Below are 18,837 nucleotides of genomic sequence, written 5' to 3'. Positions count from 1 at the left end.
TCTCTGTAGAGGACCGTTGAGCCCAGAGGGCTGTCCTTCTGGGATCAAGAGCTCATCTTGGCAGGAATTGAGTCCAGTACTGATTCTTGGAGGAAAGAACCCTGCCATCCCTACAGAAGTTGGAAAAAGATTGCTTCTGGGAGGGAGAAAGGGATATCAGTGCAGGTACAAGCCAATGGCTAACACTGCACCAGCCTGGCATTTGCCTGGTCTATTGACTCAGGCCAATTTTCCAGGGCTCCAAACGTAAATTGGCAGTTGTACATTTTTGGCCTTTCTCCAAGATGATAATAAAATGTATTTGAAGTGGCAGAAAGTTATGTGAATCACTTTTGATTACTGAAAGTCCACTTGGATATAGGTCTTATGTATGTAACTTTATACAGAAGATAAAAAAGAATGGTTGTGTCATTAACTAGTATCTGGACTCACTCTCTGGCTAGATTGGAATAACATACTATGAATTAAAGTAATAAAACACCACATAGAGACAATTGAAAACCGGAAGTGGGGATAGAAAAGTGTTTCTCTCCCCTCTGTTACGTATGGACCAGTCTTACTGTTTATAACCTAGCTGTAATGGTGGTAGCCAAGGGTGCATGTTGTGGGGGAACCAGACAAGCATGTACCCCTGCTTCTGTGATAATAATTTGGTTGAGCTTTGAATATAGAGGTTGCATGTTTTCAAACTTTGGGAAAGATAATCTATTCAAATGCCAAGCCAATAAACACTTCTAACATAATCTAGATTAGTGGTCTCCAAAGAGGATCTCCCAGACACAGACATTTTTAGGATGGAAAAGAAGACACCTGAGCTTATATTTTTAGTAATTTCTAATATTCTTTGAATTTTTAGTATATTTTATAACATGTTTAATATGTTACTGTACTAGTATGTGCATATTATTTATAGGTGGAGATGGATGTTTACCACACTATATGTATAGTATACCACACTATATGTATTGATCAGATGCACAGTCAAAAAGATTTAGAGACCACTAATCTAGAAGTAAATGGATAAGTTACAAATATCAGTCTATCTCCCAAACTACCAAGGAATGAGTAAAACTTTGAGATATTAGGATTTTCATGTCATGGACTTAAAAATGTAAGCAGTAGCTATATTCTGCTTGGTATTCGGGGTAACTCAGTTCCTCTTCCCTTTTTATCTGAGCTCCTTTCCTGGAAATGAAGCAAATTCTCCTTTGTATGCCCAAATTCTCAGTCATAACTGAGACTCTCTACTTCGTCTCAGGAGCTTCTACCATCATTTCTTCTCTTCTTCCTCCTGGATCAAGATATTTTCAAACTGCCTTGTACCTAGAGAGACTCTTTTCCCAGGCCCTAATTTAACTGCTTTCCAATGGAATATGTATCCAAGATTTCATTTGGGCTTGTATACTATGCTCAACCATCTGTTTCAGTAGAACATCATCATCTACTGCTCTCCCATGTCCTGAGAGAATTGTCTAGTTCCTTCTGTCCCTGAAAAATTATAGAGCTCCATAAGAGCTACTTCAAGTCTGACACCTTTACTCTGCATTAAGCAGTGTCAAAGTCTCCCAGTTATTGTATAGCTGAGTCTGGTAAACTTGGCTTAATCCGGAGTGGGGGAATGCCTTTCAAGAAAATACATGTAGCTCCTATGAATTACACTGTAGATTAAAAACTCATAACAGCTCCAAAAGGGAGACAATTTCATTATTTGAAGAAAATAAATTCATACCAGCTAGTAGCTAAAGATTCTGTTTATTCTTTGTAGCACCAGGAGTGTATGGTAGTCAACAAATAGGGCTCAATAGTAGAAAGTTAATCTCAGTAAAAATTATTACTTAGGAAACAAGAATGTAAGACATAGCATTCTTGTAACATGTAGAAAATAGTTCTCTAATAAAACATGGCCAGCCAGCCAAGTGCTGTGCAGGGGTGTAAGAGTGTTAGGCAGCCTGTGGAGCTGACCAGAAGGAGATATTTAGGATTTTCATGTCATGGACTAAAAATGTGAGCAGTAGCTATATCCTGCTTTGTCTTCAGGGTAACCCAGTTCCCCTTCCCTTCTTCTCTGAGCTCCTTTCCTGGAACTGAAGCAACTTCTTTGAGCTAAAGAAAGAAATACAGAGTGAGATCCCTGGAGGAGCAAACCCAGGGCTGGCTGGAGAAGACTAGAGCTGCGGTTTCTCTGTTCCCACCTCTTAGGCAGTGTTGGCTTGGAGAATGGCCCTGAGACAAAGAGCCCATGGTGATGCCTCAGAATCAAGACCCAAGGTCAAGGAGACACCTTTAGCTTTCTAGGAACCTGTTGCTCCAGCTCACACTGTTGGGTCTTTCCCAATTATCCTCATCTCTATACCCCAAAGCATTTCATCCTACATTTAGTCTTTGTTAATCAAAACATGGTGAAGTGTTGACTTTCCCACACTCCTGTAACTTGAGACTGTTTATCAACAGGATGCTTGAGTGTTTGCTCCCGCTACCACTTCTTTTGTGACGATGGCTGTTGCATTGACATTACACTGGCTTGCGATGGAGTGCGGCAGTGTCCTGATGGGTCTGATGAAGCTTTCTGTCAAAACTGTGAGTCTGCTGCATGATCTTTTCAGGCAAGGAGGGAGAAGGGGTGTTTGTATTCTCAAAATAAAATACAAACTCAGTATTGCTCTCTTTCTACCCAGTTTCAGGTATAACTTCATCTGAATAAGCTATGCCTTAAATTAAATAAGCATTTAATTTGAGTCTCTAATCTCAGTTATAAACATAAGACTTTTTATATTGCTTACATTTTTTTGAAAATTGCTTTCAGTTTTCCAAGAGATTCTTCCCTAAAAATGCTTTGTAGGATACAGTTTTTAAAAAAATTAAAATGAGGGACCCCTAGGTTACTCAGTGGTTGAGCGTCTGCCTTCGGCTCAAGTTGTGATCCTGGTGTTCTGGGATCAAGTCCCGTCCCCCCCCCCCCCCCCCTACATCAGGCTCCCAGCAGGGAGCCTGCTTCTCCCTCTGACTATGTCTCTGCCTCTCACTCTGTGTCTCTCATGAATAAGTAAATAAAATCTTTTAAAAATAAATTAAAAATTAAATTAAAAAAACAAAATGAGTTAAGATTCTGTTTTGATAAGTTTTTAAGAAAATTTGTGACATTGTGGCTAAGTCAGGACTATAAACCGATCTTACAATATTGTCTACATACAACAAAAGGCCACTGCAAGAAAGGAAAAAAGTTTCAGGAAGTGTTAATGAAGGTGTTGGTTTGAAGAAGGATGGAGAATCTCAAAACCTTGGGTTTAAGCTTTGTTTTTGTCGATTTATATGTGACATTTAGAAAGTCAAGTATTGGGAGAAGAGAAAACAGTTTACTCATTTGGAGAGAAGTTTTTTATGGGGCTCTGACATGTCTTAGATGGTTATTATTTCCAAATATCCATGACTTTAAGTTTACTGCAGGGATCCCTGGGTGGCACAGCGGTTTAGCGCCTGCCTTTGGCCCAGGGCGCAATCCTGGAGACCCGGGATCGAATCCCACGTCGGGCTCCCGGTGCATGGAACCTGCTTCTCCATCTGCCTATATCTCTGCCTCTCTCTCTCTCTCTCTGTGACTATCATAAATAAATAAAAATTTAAAAAAATAAAATAAATCTGCAAATTTAATGTTGTTGTTTTTAAGATTTATTTATTTATTTATTTATTTATTTATTTATTTGAAAGGGAGAGCAGAAGAGAAAGCTGGGGGAGGGGCAGAGGAAGAGAATCCTCAAGCAGACTCCCCACTGAGCTCAGAGTCTGACATGGGTTCAATCCCAGGACCCTGAGATCATGACCTGAGCTGAAATCAAGGGTCAGCTATTTAACTGACTTAGCCACCCAGGAACCCCCTCAAATTTAGTGGTTTTAATTACAGTTTAGAAAAGAAACCCAACAACTAACAGCAGCTTTTCCATGGTCCAGTGAGCCTTGACCAGAAGACGGTGACCCACACAGCAACTGTCCAGCCTAGAACCACAGGACCAAGCAAAGATGCAGCAGGAGGTTTCTTCTTGGAAAAGTCTCAGAAAGTCACTGTTCAAAACCAGCCACCAGCTGGTTTATCAAACGCAGAGAAGAGGAATCATTCCACGTTTTGGGGACCAGAGAGTCAAACTGATCCTATGATGCCAGGTAAGGCCTTGAGTGGGTACTCCACAAACAGCCTCATTGTCTACAGGGACCCTTGGCTTCAAAATTCAGGTTGTATTGTTAAGGAAGAGTGTTAAGGAAATACAAGAAAGAAGAGAGTTAAAATGAAGAATTTGGCCTAAAAGGAAAAAAAAAATCTGACATTTGCCCTGATTATTTATAGTAAGAAACACCTAATAAATACATTCATACATACTCCAGAGATACCAGTACATTTATTAGTAAGTAAGTTAGAATTAGGAAATTTCAACACCTGTATTAAGGAAATAAATGCCCTAAGTGTTAAATTTTAGGTTACTTTGGGGAACCCTGGATGGCTCAGCAGTTTAGTGCCTGCCTTTGGCCCAGGGTGTGATCCTGGAGTCCCAGGATCAAGTCCCACATCAGGCTCCCTGAATGGAGCCTGCTTCTCCCTCTGCCTGTGCCTCTAAATTTTTTTAGGTTATTTTGAGATGAAGCAGCATAACCCCTATGTATTCATATACATCCTCTTCACACTAAGCAAGTAAATGTGAAGAAAATATATGTCACATGGAAATGGTTGTATGTGCCATAATTTAGTGTTATGCTCCCAATTTAACTAAATCTGATTTTTGTTTTTTTCTAGTAAGGCTAATAAGAAATTTAAATCCATTTACACTGCTGAAGCATTAACATTCTATCATCTTAAATTTATTTTTGCCCATTTTTAAAAAAGATTTTATTTTATTTTATTTTATTTTTTAAGATTTTTTAAATTTATTCACAGAGACACAGATTGAGAGAGGTGGAGACACAGGCAGAGGGAGAAGCAGGCTCCTTCCGGGAGCCGGATGTGCGTACTTGATCCAGGGACCCAGAGACCATGCTCTGAGCCAGAAGCAGGCACTCAAACACCAAGCCACCCATGCGTCACTAATTTTGTGCATTTGTATTTGTTGATGTATTTGTATTTGTTGTCATGTCATCAACAAATACAAAACAAATACAGAATATCACATTTCTGTATGCTTTTGTAAATGTCTTTTCAGTGCTTGGACTCTGACTACATTATATGGAAACAATCTATCACTATTTTCATACCTTCTTGATGAAAATTTTTTGTTCATTGCAGAAAATTCAAATAATATAAAAGGAAAATGACTTAAAACATCACCCTTTACTGAAAATAACTTTTAATATTTTGGCATATTTCTTTCCAATCTTTTGTTTATCTACTGTTTAGATTTTAAGAGCCTATATACAGATGCATCCACAAAATATTCAGTGAAGGGCTTTTCGTTCAGACAGTTTAGATTTAGGTGCTTTCAGACCCTGACTTAGGTCTCCTCTGTTAGCACTGCCACTTGATGGGCAAGGCAGTCAGTCCCTCTAAGCCTTGGGATCTGTTTCAGTCTGTTTTCTCCAAAGGGGAGGGATGAATGGAGAAGAGAGCCACCTGAGGCCAGATTCAGGGGAGACCAGGTGTTCTGGGCAGGAGTGCAGAAGAGATGGAGAACCAGTGGACAGGACAGTGTTCCCGGAGGCCAGGACAGATGGGCTCTCACTGTGTCTCTGTGGTAGAGAGGCTCACAAGAGCGAGGATGGATTAGCTGAAGGCAGAGTGGAGACCAAAGCCGCGTCTAGTCTTGGCTCTGGCTTTAGAACCTAAAGCAAGCTGCTTCGTACTCTGTAACTATTTCCTCACCAGTTGGTAAGGGATTTCAATCAGACGACCTGTAAGCCCCATGTAGCCCTGAGGGTGCTTCAGGGATGACCATAGCCTGAGGTTCACACACTCCTCCGCCTGCTCTTATGCATCCAAAAGACTGGTCTCTCCATGATCCTGGTGCAGGCTCCGGGGCAGTGAGAACTCCGCTCAGAATTCCTTTGAAAATAATGCACCACCACTTGATGGGAGCTGGCACTCAAATTAAAATGCATTTCCAATCTCTGCTTTGTCCTTTTTGATAATAAACCTCTGACTTTGGCTATAAAGATAAAAGGAATAGAGTTTCACAGGTGCAGAGATTAAATGTCCTGTTATTATTTATAATATATATATATATATGTGTGTGTGTTCTTTTTCCTCATTAATACATATTTACTTTAGAAAACTTGAAAAATATAAAGAAAAAATTAAAACCATCTAGCAAAACTCATCATTAATATTTTGTTGCATTTTTTTCTGGTCACTTTTATTTATACACATACATACACATATTTATTCCCTTTTTTTAGAGAATATACAGTGTTATGTTTTTAGGTGTACAATATAATTACTTAACAATTCTACACATTACTCAGTGCTCATCATGATAAGTGCACTCTCAATCCCCTTCACCTATTTCATCCATCCCCCACCTATCTCCCATCTGGCAACCACCAGTTTGTTCTCTGTATTTAAGAGCCCATTTTTTATTTCTTTTTTTTTATAAAGAATTAATTAATTAATTAACTTCAGAGAGAGCACACAAGCAGGGGGAGCAGCAGAGGGAGAAGCAGACTTCCCATTGAGGAAGGAACCCAATGCAGAACTCGATCCCAGGACTCTGGGATCATGACCTGAGCCGAAGGCAGATACTTAACTAATTGAGCCACCAAAGCGCCCCATTTGTTTTGTTTCTTAATTTCCACATATGAGGGAAATCTATGGTATTTATTTTTCTCTGTCCGACTTATTTCACTTAGGTCCATCCATGTTGTTGCAATGGCAAGGTTTCATTCTTTTTATGGTCAAGTAATATTACATTGTGTATATATGTATACCACGCTTCTATCCGTTCACCTATGGAGGGACATTTGGATTGCTTCCATATCATTGCTGCCGTAAATAATCCAGCTAAACAATGGGGCATGTGTATCTTTTTGAATTAGTGTTTTGTTTTCTTTGGGTAAATAGCTAATAATGGACTTATTGGATCATATGGTAATTCTATTTTTATTTTTTTGAGGAACCTCCATGTTGTTTTCCACAGTGACTTTACCATTATGGTTCTGATTTACATTTCCCCAGTGATTAGTGATATTGAGCATTTTTTCATGTGTCTGTTGGCCATTTGTATATCTTCTTTGGAAAAATGTCTATTCAGGTCTTCTGCCCATTTTAATTTTTTTATATTTTTAAGATTTTATTTATTTATTTGAGAGAGAGAGGGAGAACAGGGGGAGAGGTAGAGGGAGATGGACAAGCAGACTCTGTGCTAATCACAGAGCACGCGATCCCACAACCCTGAGATCATGACCTCAGCCGCAATCAAGAGTCAGTTAACAGACTGAGCCACACAGATGCCCCTTCTGCCCACTTCTAATCAGATTATTTGGTTTTTGGGTTTTTTTTGTGGGGTTTTTTACTGTTAGGTTTGCTAAGTTATTTATATATTTTGGATGTTGACCCATTACTGGATATATCATTTGCAAACATCTCTCCTCTTCAGTAGGTTGCCTTGTTTGTTTTGTTGATGTTGTTTTTTAATATTTTGTTTATTTATTCATGAGAGACACACAGAGAGAGGCAGAGATATAGGCAGAGGGAGAAGCAGGCTCCCTGCGGGGAGCCCGATACAGGACTCCATCCCAGGATCCCAGGATCACAACCTGAGCCAAAGACAGATACTCAATCACTGAGCCAACGAGGTACCCTGACATTTATTCACTTTTAACAAAATTCACAACACATTATGTTTATGAAACTTCTTTTTCTCAGGAGTATATTCATATGTTATTACATATCCATCAAAAACAAGAACTTTTTAAAGAAACAAAGCAAAAAAGGAAATAACCAATTAAACAAAAAAATCCAGACTCACAAATACAGAGAACAAACTGATGGTTGCTGGAGGGGAAGGTGGGTAAAAAGAAAACAAAACACAATCTTTGGAAGTCCAGGGTGGAGAAGGTGGGAAGAGAAGGCCAATACTTTGAAATTGTTCAAAAGGGCCCTCACGGAGCACAATTTGTGTAGACAGCAAACACCCCTCCCTCCCCATCCCGAAGACTACCACACTCATGTTCCCAAGCCTCCAATTTCTTATGAGCTAAATTATGCTCCACCCAGCATAACATAAATAGATTTTAAAATGCACTACTCTTTGTGACCTATGCCTGGGTTTTTACAAGGATTATTAGCTAATATAGTAAATATGGACAAGTTAAATTTTCTGTTGCTTCTTTTCCCCACAGACATGTTGTGAAGATAAAAAAAAAACTCATTAAAGATATATTAAAGAGATACTATGATTAATACTGATAATGTAGTACAGAAAGGGATGAGGTGCAGTATTTTGCCTGTCACATTAGCAAGGTGAAAAAGTATAATAATTCATGTACAGAGTACAGAGAAACAAGACTCATGCACTTTTAGTGGGATTAAAATTAGTACAATCTTGGGGCGCCTGGCTGGCAGAGTCAGTGAAGCTACCTACCGACTCTTGGTTTTGGCTCAGGCCGTGATCCAGGGTCATGAGATCGAGCCCTGGACCTGGCTCCACAATCAACACAGAGTCTGCCTGAGACTTTCACTCCCTATATCCCCTCCTCCCCTGTATGCATGTGCTCTCTTCCTCCCTCTTTCTCTCTCTCAAATAAATTAATAAATCTTTTTAAAAAGTTAGTACAATCTTCTAGAGGGCAGTTGGAGGGCAGTTTCTGAAGCATTAAACCTGTATTGCCTTGATTCAGTTATCCCACAATTGGGAATTTAGTGCAAGCGTGTTACTAGGATAAGATCAAGGATTTGTTCAAATATTCAGTTTCACAGTGAATGCACACTCTGTCTACTCCGAGCCATCGGTCAGGACTGCACAGAGCCACAGTGGTGCCTATGCTGAGCACACAGTGGCTCAATGGCTGAATTGTTGCTAGATGTGCCTGTATCTGTAGGGCCTGTTCCCTGTGTGGTCAAGTCATTCATTAACAAGGCTGTCCTCTTCTATCTGACCTAGTCAGAGGAAAGAAATCTGATTTCTAGCACTGCAAAGTGCTAGACAAGTGGTATATCCAAAGTCACATTGAATCCAGTTTTTTGAAACATGTCCAGCGTAGCAGGTCAACCAAATTCCCAGAGGATCCAGACTGAGGCATGGACGTGTGAGAATGCATGGATTCTGTATGGATACATGGGGCTCTGCCTGCATTTTCTCAGATTCCCCTGCTAACCGTGCCAAAGCCTCACCATTTAACTTCCCTCTGGCAGTAACTAGAGTGAGCAACTGTGACCTTTGCATTATTGTGGGAGGTGTTTTATCCAGAGGGCATAAAGGATATTCAAAAGGCTTTTTATATGTGCCCTGTATTTTTCATGGGTATTTCATCTTTTCATTATACTGTCTCTTTTCTTATTGAGAAAACACTCTGAAACCATAAAACATTTCTGGGAAGGTAGTTTGAATTTATTGAAGCCTGGTAAGCAGCACGGCTGAATAGCCTATTATGCTCCAATATGATGGCAGGAGTCAACTGTTCTCTCAAATGGATGGATCTTGTCCTAGTGCAATCCAGAACATTTCCTGAAGAGAGCTCCCTTTTCCCTACTTTGCAGCCGCACATTGTGGTATACCAGTGAATAGTGCCAAAGAACAATTCTGTTGTCTGTGTTTATTGGCAGGTGGTCACGGGGAGCCATAAAGCATTCTGGAAGGCAGGCCCTTATTGTAGCCACTTTTCCAGCTGATATTTCCACCTTCCTTCCAGAATGTACCTGCATGTTCTATGGTCAGTGAAAATGACATTAAAACAACTTCTGTCCAGCTTCCAGCTACTTCTGTAAATGCATAGCTATGCATGTATGCATAACACAATGGGTCCTTCAGAAAGAGGAAGCACAATTCCCTAAGAAATGAGTTATTTGCAGAAGCAAATGCCATCTTTGTCTTACTTGTTCTGACTTGCCACTCTGGTTAGAGCCTACAATAGGACATGTGGAAGTGAAGCATTTCTCTATGGTGTTCCATATGTTGGCGTCTGGGAAAACTGAATCCAACAGTCCAGGAAATGACAGTGAATTCCTCTCTGAAATGTGGAAAACAGGAATTCACATTTCAAGTCTCCTATGTGCACTGCCTTCTCCCTAATGCCTGATCTCTTCCACCTCCTATAGCACGGGCTTCTTCTCCCCAGCGAGTGAAAGCATTTAAGAAAATGCTCTTCAGCTGAAGATTCAGAATGAATTTGTTTAGTTTTTCACATGAACCCATCTCTAAGACAAGATCCCCTTTCTAAGTACAATTAACCTCTTTCTCTGTTGCATCCTTCATAGAGCTTTATCTCAGACTTCCTAAGGAAATATTTAAATTTGTGATTTTTGCTTAGGTATTTTGTTTTGCCTAGATATGAATAAATAAACACAGTATCAACTCTAAGTTCTTGGATTTGTGGCTCTGAGAGCAGTATGGTTCAGTAGAAAAGCTCCTGCGCTGGAGATCAGTCCTGGGTTCTAATTCCAGCACCAGCAGTTACTAGCTTCCACTTAATTAGCTGCTCTGAACTGCCTTTCCTTGCCTATGAGAGGATGATAGTATCTTCTCACAGTGTTGCTGCAAGGATTGCATGAGACATTGCATGTAAATATAATCTGTGTCTCTCAGTGCTAGATGAATTCTTCCTGGAGCATTTGAGTGCAGTGGCATTCACTAGGAAACTCGGGTAAGAGAGCTACAAGCCCATAAAACAATTAATTCAAATGATGGCCCCAGTACTGAGTTCCTCTTCAAATTTAAGATGAACAATCTCTCATCTTCATTGGAAAGAGACAGAGGCGGGGGGGGTGGGGGTTGTTGTTTAGTTATTTTATATTTTTCCACTGGGCAAAAGGCAAGCTAGTTAATCCTCTGAAAAGAACTGGAGGTTGGTAAATTTTGGTGTTTTTATTCCTGGCTCATTATTTTTAAAAAGTAGGACATGAGTTCTCAGCCATGTGATCTTCCCACTTCCAGATTTTTTTTTTTAATATTTTATTTATCTATCCACGAGAGACACAGAGAGAGAGAGAGGCAGAGACACAGGCAGAGGGAGAAGCAGGCTCCATACAGGGAGGCTGACATAGGACTCGATCCCAGGTCTCCAGGATCACACCCTGGGCCAAAGGCGGTGCTAAACTGCCAAGATACCCGGGCTGCCCCCACTTCCAGATTTTTTATTGGAGAGAGTACTTACTGAGTGCCTATCACTGTGCACTTCTTTGTTCTTTATAGCAACCTGGCAATGTGCAGAAATCATTAGCCACATTTTATGGATGAAGACACCGAGACATAGAGAGGTAGAGGCTTAGACTGGGTCATACAGCTAGTAAGTAATAAAGCCAGAATTTAACTGAGTCAAATACTAGCCCCAGGAGATGTCGGCTTTGGCAGCAAGCCTCACTTAGCTACAGAGACAGGAAACAGCTACAGTTCCCTTAAGACCTGCTTGTATGGTCTTTCTATTAGGGCGTTAGAAGCTCAGAAGAAAGAGATCTCTGAGTGCTGGAGAAATCAGGGTTGGCTGCTTATAGATCTGCATTATGACTTTCATGGGCCCTCCCAAAAAAAACCCAACCAAAATATTATGCTTTATGACTGTGTTGGTATAGAGATTAATATAACACAGGCCAGCTTCACTATTATATATGCATTATTATTATTACTATTTATTATTATTATCATATCCATTGTGTTCTTGTGATCCTAAGAGAAATCAAATGGAAATGTTTTTGTGGGTCCAGTGCCCATGGTGCCTGACAGACAGGTAGCCCTGCCTGTGATATGCACAGACATTCCACTGTGCACTGGAGAATGGGCAGAAAGAGTGTCTAATTGATTGGCTAACAAGGGTTCTAATTAACTGAGGGAGCAAATGGGTTTGTGAATGACAATTCCTGAAGGACGGGATCCTAGCTACCCGAAGTGAAGGGTATTTGTAGGGAATGGAAGGCAATATGGGGGACCTCGGAAGCCCTGCTGAGGCATCTGGACAGGTGGAGTCAAGAAGAAGGGAAACAGGGCAGCCCGGGTGGCTCAGCGGTTTAGCGCTGCCTTCAGCCCAGAGCCTGATCCTGGAGACCCGGGATCAAGTCCCACGTCGGGCTCCCTGCATGGAGCCTGCTTCTCCCTCTGCCTGTGTCTCAGTCTCTCTCTGTCTCTCTCTGTTCTCCCTCTGCCTGTGTCTCAGTCTCTCTCTGTCTCTCATGAATAAATAAATAAAATCTTAAAAAAAAAAAAAAAAGAAGGGAAACAGAATTTGGTCCTCAAAGCCAGTAGAAGAAGGATCACTACCCTCCATAATAAAGCTTTCACCATTCATGGCAAAATGAGAAAAATAAGAACAAAGTAGTCAGTTTTTTATAAGGCTAAATTTATTCAATTTAAAGAGCCATCCTCTTTACATAGTAAGCTCTTCATGTTTTGGGTTTACACATTTCATTACTTTATACTGAAGTGAAGACAGTGGCCTTTGTAAATGTCTTTACTTGGCAAACTAAAAATTGACAACCCTGAATTGGCCCCCCAAATAATTTTGATTTTGAAATGATTAAAAATCATTTTGAATTTTTAATTGGTCCACACAACCCAAAGGGGTGGAAATCAGCTTGCCATGTGGAAGACAGCCCAGGTTTTCAATGGCCTTGTACTCTACCAGCCCCATGGCTTAAATTCAGTAGTCCCTGTCCCCTCCTCCTGGAACATGGATCTCCTCAGCTCCTTGGCATCCCCTTGTCCCTTTGTCCCTGAGCTGAGCAGCCCCCACACCTGGCAGCCCAGCCACAGTGACAGCTGTTCCCTGGCCAGCTGCCCCCATCACTCCCCACAGATCACCCTCTTCCCCTGGCTGCTCCTTTTTCCCTCCCCTCACGGTTCTGGGTGGGAGTCGGGGCTTCCACCTCTACAGTAGGGTAGACAGTAATAGCAATCAGTTTGAAAGGTAAGTCTGATTGTCTGGCCTACCAGAACTCGTTTACGCCTCACTCATATCTCTCACTCCCTTTGGGCCAGGAGCTCATGGAGGACCACCTGAACTATGGGTGTATATGCAGGTGGCACTTGTGGGTCCTTTAGAGTAACCTGGCCAAGCACCAGGGCAGGCAGGGGAAGCAGAGGGCCACTGCTGCCTGGGCTGAGAGGAGCAAATGTGCAGCTGCCTTGTGGGCCTCCTGGCACTGATGTGCTGAGGGAGTGCAGTAAGGAGCTTCTGCAGACACAGCCACCCAGGCAGAGGCTCTTTCTGTGAGTTAAAGGGACCAGAAAAAAATAAAAAATAAAAAATAAAAAAAATAAATAAAGGTACCAGAAACCTAAGGCTGTGGCCCTGAGGACAGAGAAGAGGGGCCACTGTCAGGGGTGCTTCAGAGGGTATCCTGGATGCAGTCTGGTCTGTGCTGCCCGGCAACTGGTGGCTGGGGGGTGGAGGGCTGAGGAGCATGAAGGATGCCTTCAAGGAATAAATGGATTCGCGGCCCCTGCTCTTTAACAGCTACATCACTGCTACAGTCCAGGCCGTTTAAGTGTGGCCTTCTGGCGCTAATCAGTTCCTGCAGTAACTTCACAATTTTCCATTATCCTGTTGATTTTTGTGATCCTTTGTAAACCCAGGCAAATCACTTAGTTCCAATTACAAAGAGTTTTATAAATACCCTCTTTCAGTAGCCTTATTTCAGTTTCAGGCATTATGAATGTATCTGTTGATGACATATGAGTAAAGAAGCTTTAAAGTTTTATTCTGTTTCTCAGTAAAATTACTGATGTAGGCTCATGATTTCCAATTTATTGTCATTGAGAAGTTTATATTATCTCACAATCTCCCCTGAGATCACACCACAGCATGAGGGCAACTCCACTAGTTCATTAATCATTATATTGTCCTTGTAATAAGCATGCAAGTGTTGTAAATCCCTAGATAGGAGATGATCCAGTGATACAATCATGGCTCATCAGACCTGGGAATAAAAGTCCTAAGATTTGGAACACCTGGGTGGCTCAGTGGTTGAGCATCTGCCTTCCGCTCAGGGCGTGATCCCAGGGTCCTGGGGTCAAGTCCCATATGGGGCTCCCCACAGGGAGCCTGCTTCTCCCTCTGCCTGTGTCTCTGCCTCTCTCTGTGTCTCATGAATAAATAAATAAAATATTAAAAAACAAAAAGTCCTAAGATTTGATCTTTCTTATTCTTCATTCTCAATAGTATAGTATAACTGAATAGAGTAAATAATTAACCACACATCATTACATCACAACTGCTGGGTTCCACTAGCAAGCAGTTAGACATATCTGAGTTTAAATCCCAGCCTTGGGGCTCCTGGATGGCTCAGCTGGTTAAGATTCTCTCTCTTCCTCTCCCTCTGCCCCTCCTTGCACTCACTTGCACACTCACTCTCTATCTCTCATAAATAAATAAATACATATATACATACATACAAATAAATAAATCTTAGCTCTGTGCCCCAGTTACTACTAAAAAGAACCTGGGCAAGTGCCAAGCTTCTCTGACTGAACAAGAAAACATGAAGCAATGAATACCTGCCAACCTGGGTTGAGGTGAGAAAGTCAAATAGCATGTCTGAGTGCCTTATGTATGCTAGCTCTGTTCAGTTTTTAAAGAAAGACCTTTGTGGACTGCTCCTGCTTTACATGGTATGAAGACCAGAGATTATCCTTGACTTTTCCAGCCAGGTGTCTCCTTCCTTCTCCAGTGTGCGGGTAGGGGTTTTGTTACCGTGTACCTGTTCCCCTCTCTCTGCTGGCAGTTTTGCTCTTGCCCCATACTTTGCATTACTAAACTGGTCACATTAGCTAGCTACGTTAGTAGCAAACACAGGCCTCTGTTTACTAGAGAAATAAATTCTGTAAGTCCTTTACATCCATCGTAAAAAATAAATAAGACAGATTCCTGTATGTGTTCTATTTGTTTTTTGTAGATCGTGGCTCCTCGAGGAAGAACAGAAAAGAGGAAAATTATATTTTTGAGTCAAAGAGCGATCGAGGAGGAGGGGAACACCCAGCCCCAGAAACAGGTAAAATGTGTAACTTGGAAATTCATTGCAGAGTATAAACATTTGCAGAACCACATTCCCTCTAGTTGAAGTTACTGATGCAGCTGCAGGAGCACATGACAAGATCTGTGGGTCAGAAGAACTGTTGTATTCTCACCTCCGCTATCATGCTGCATCTTTGGGCTCTTAAACCAGTACCCTCACATCTTTGGACGTTAGCTTTCTCTTTTAAAGTTGATTGGACTAGATTATCACTATATTCCCTCCCAGGTGTAACATCCTACGGGAAGAGTAATACTCATTTAAGAACATAGGCTCTAGAATCTGATGCAAACCCTTGCTCCACCACTAAACTCCATGACCTGGGGCAGAAGATATTATCTCTCTGGATCCCAGTCTCCTCATTAGTAAGACGGAAATAACAACTATCACTGCCTCAGAGTTGTTAGGATAAATGGGACAATGAATATAAGCTATTGAGCACACTGTATGGCTCATACAATGAGCCAAATAAATAATGGCTTATTATGCTTGAGATAGTTATGATTCAATAGTAAAAATCTTAGAGTACCTAGTTCTCTCTAGCTACTCTAGTGATAAAGACCAAGACAATAAGAACGAGGAAAGAGTGTTGGAGGTCGAGGGAATATATAATGAGTGCAAGAATACCATAATTCCATAATTTTGGTGGTTTTTAACTAGAAAGAAAACACTTTCAACATAGTTTTGTAGAAAGGTAGGTTTTAGTCCTAAATCCCACAAACTAATTAGTAAAGGAAGATTTAGGAGGACAAAATATGATTCTTAAATTATAGATCTGAACATGGAGAAGACTTTCTTTTTACTCTAGAGTGTTCTTCTTATAATCTGGCAATGTTGAAATGTAATTGTTAACCAATAGATGACCAGAACCACCCAGACATCAAGTACCTAGATGCTGCTGTTTCTGCTGGCTCCTGGACTTACCCCTGTCCCCAGATATTTGAATAAAAAGGGCCCTGTCCCCCATGGACACGTAAAAGGAAACAAGGCCTGCTCTGCCCCCGTGCCTGGTTATATGCAGAGAGCCTCGTTCTAACTGCCCACTGCTCGTTCCAGTTGTTATGTATTACGAATATTACTCCCACTCATGCGAACAAAATATCCAATTCATCTCCTTCGCTGGTTCCTGAGAAAATTATATCATGATGTGTTTTATAAGGGGTTAGAAAATTTTAAATCTCAAGTTACCAAAGCTAAAGACAATGAAGAAACCATGCCAAACGAGTATTGAAAAATCTAGAATAATTTGCAGTATTCTAGCAAGCTTATTATGTGAGATTTCCTTTTCCTTGCATTCAAATCGTTAAACAGGAATCCATTTGACAGTATAGCCACATCCTATTTGACTATCTGACTTGACAAAGAAGATTCCCCAAGATTATATGTCTGCTTTGTTGTTACTAGAGCTGCATCTGCACCCCAGACTTGGAATTGGGATCTTCAGCATAGCCCCCTGCTCCCTCCACCCCATCCCCACCCCTGAGGCTTAAGCACTGGTGCCCATCTTTACACAGATCACACTCATTTAGAAGGGCAGCCTCTAGTCCTCTCCCTGCTCTGAATGAGCAAAGTGATCTTCCTCAGCTTCTCATCCCCAAAGGTGAACACCCATCTGTTTGCACCCACACCATTTCCTTACCTGCAGTACTAGAGGGAGGAGTGACTCCCCCTGACCTTGATATAGCCCCTAATCTCCTCAGGTACATTTCCCCATCATTTAGGAAGTCTCCTGTTTCTAATCCGTGTCTCTACTGGCTCATTCCCCCAACAGCAGCAGACAATTTAGATCTCTCCCAACACATAAAACCAAAATAGCATCCCTCAATGTTCAGGCTCCCTGTAAGTGAATTTCTGATTGCTAAGTCCATTGGTCTCTCTGGGCTTCACCCCACTTGACCTCATCTTAGCATTTGGTTCAGTCAAGGACTTCCTTGAAGTCTCTTCCCTGTGCTTCCAAGACTCCCTTCCTCCCTTGGCTGTCCTGCAACTCTTTGGATCCATCTCTTTCTGTTCTACTAGTTGTCTTTTGTCTGCGTTCTTACATATTGGTGTTTCCTGGGGCCTCACTCCTGACCTTCCTTCTTCTCCCTTTCTCTCTGGCAATTTCATCCACTTGGTGGCTGCAGCCACTACCTTGAAGCTAAAGACTCTCTTATATATATAGGCCCAAATAATCCAGAAATCTATGGAGTGCCTGGGTGGCTCAGTCAGTTAAGCATCTGACTCTTGGTGTCGGCTCAGGTCATGATCTCAGGATTGTGATATCAGGCTCGGCACTCAGCGAGGAGTCTGCTTGAGATTCTCTCTCTCTCCCTCTCTACCTCCTACAATGGGTATGTGTGCTCTCTCTCCTTCTCTCTCTCAAATAAGTAAATCTTAAAAAAAAAAAAAAAAATCCAGAAACCTAAAGAAAATTATACCTGGATCAAGTATAGGCATCTCAATCTGAAAATGTCAGAACATAAACTAATCTCCCCACCCACCCCAAATGAGCTCCATCATACATTTAAACCACTTGAACAAAAATCGTATGAACTGGACATATGAACCATTCCTTTTATATCTGCACTTCATATATCATAGTAACTATCATAGTAACTGTAATAGTAACTGTAATAGTTAATTGCATTTTTTTATTTAAATGTTTGTCTACCCAGACCTGAAGTCATTAAAAGTAAAATCTCCTTTCTCTTTTGGAGAAGTACTGTATAGTGGTGGTTCTGGGGCTGTACTGCCTGGGGGCTTGTCCTAGCTCCACCACTGATGTTACAAACTTAGACAAATAACTTAATTCTTTTTTTTTTTAATGTTTATTTATTTATGATAGTCACACACACAGAGAGAGAGAGAGAGAGAGAGGCAGAGACATAGGCAGAGGGAGAAGCAGGCTTCATGCACCAGGAGCCCCACGTGGGCCCTGGGCCAAAGGCAGGCACTAAACCACTGCGCCACCCAGGGATCCCTAACTTAATTCTTGATGTCTTACTTCCTTCATTTGCAAAATGGTTATAATAATAGTAGCAACTCATATGGTAATTGTGAGAATTAAATGATTTACACCATAAAGCGCTTAGAAGAGTGGCAGGCACCTAGGCGTCCAACTCTTGATTTCAGCTCAGGTCATAATCTCAGGGTTGTGAGATGGCGCCCTGTGTCTGGCTCTGCATTGAACGTGGAGCCTTCTTAAGACTCTCTCTCTTCCTCTGCCCCCATCCCCGCCCCACCGGCATCTCTCTCTCAAATCAATCAATCAGTCAATCAATCAATCTTTTTTTAAAGTCATTCTTGGGGCATGTGGGTGACTCAGTTTGTTAAGTGTCTGCCTTCAGCTCAGTTCATAACCTCAGGGTCCTGGGATCAAGCCCCATATCGGGCTCCCTGCTCACTGGGGAGTCTGCTTCTCCTCTCTCTCTGTCCCTCCTCCCTGCTTATGTTCTCTCTCTCTCTCAAATAAATTTATTTTTTTTAAAGATTTATTTATTTATTTATGATAGAGAGAGAGAGAGGGGCAGAGACACAGGAGGAGGGAGAAGCAGGCTCCATGCCGGGAGCCCGACATGGGACTTGATCCCGGGACCCAGGATCACGCCCTGGGCCAAAGGCAGGCGCCAAACCGCTGAGCCACCCAGGGATCCCCTCTCTATCAAATAAATTTTAAAAATCTTATTAAACAGGGGATCCTTGGGTGGCTCAGCAGTTTAGAGCCT

The 18,837-nt window shown here is 41.6% G+C and overlaps 1 protein-coding gene across 3 annotated transcripts in view; it reads left to right on the top strand.

The window, feature by feature from the left end:
- LRP11 (LDL receptor related protein 11) overlaps positions 1 to 18,837 on the top strand; it is a 45,692-nt gene that overhangs the window by 23,337 nt on the left and 3,518 nt on the right. Inside the window, exons 4-6 of one of the 3 annotated variants that reach the window (XM_025422538.3) lie at positions 2,452 to 2,577; positions 3,946 to 4,155; positions 15,014 to 15,109. In XM_025422538.3, coding sequence (XP_025278323.3) covers positions 2,452 to 2,577; positions 3,946 to 4,155; positions 15,014 to 15,109 — 432 coding nt within the window. Of the gene's footprint in view, positions 1 to 2,451; positions 2,578 to 3,945; positions 4,156 to 9,736; positions 10,472 to 15,013; positions 15,110 to 18,837 lie in introns of those variants that run through there. The other 2 variants (XM_049115339.1, XM_049115321.1) reach the window with 2 other exon arrangements.

Source organism: Canis lupus, chromosome 1 (assembly GCF_003254725.2).
Source record: "Canis lupus dingo isolate Sandy chromosome 1, ASM325472v2, whole genome shotgun sequence".
NCBI lineage: Eukaryota > Metazoa > Chordata > Mammalia > Carnivora > Canidae > Canis > Canis lupus.
The sequence above is the reverse complement of the archived record's forward strand: the minus strand, read 5'-3'. Positions and strand labels throughout refer to the sequence as shown.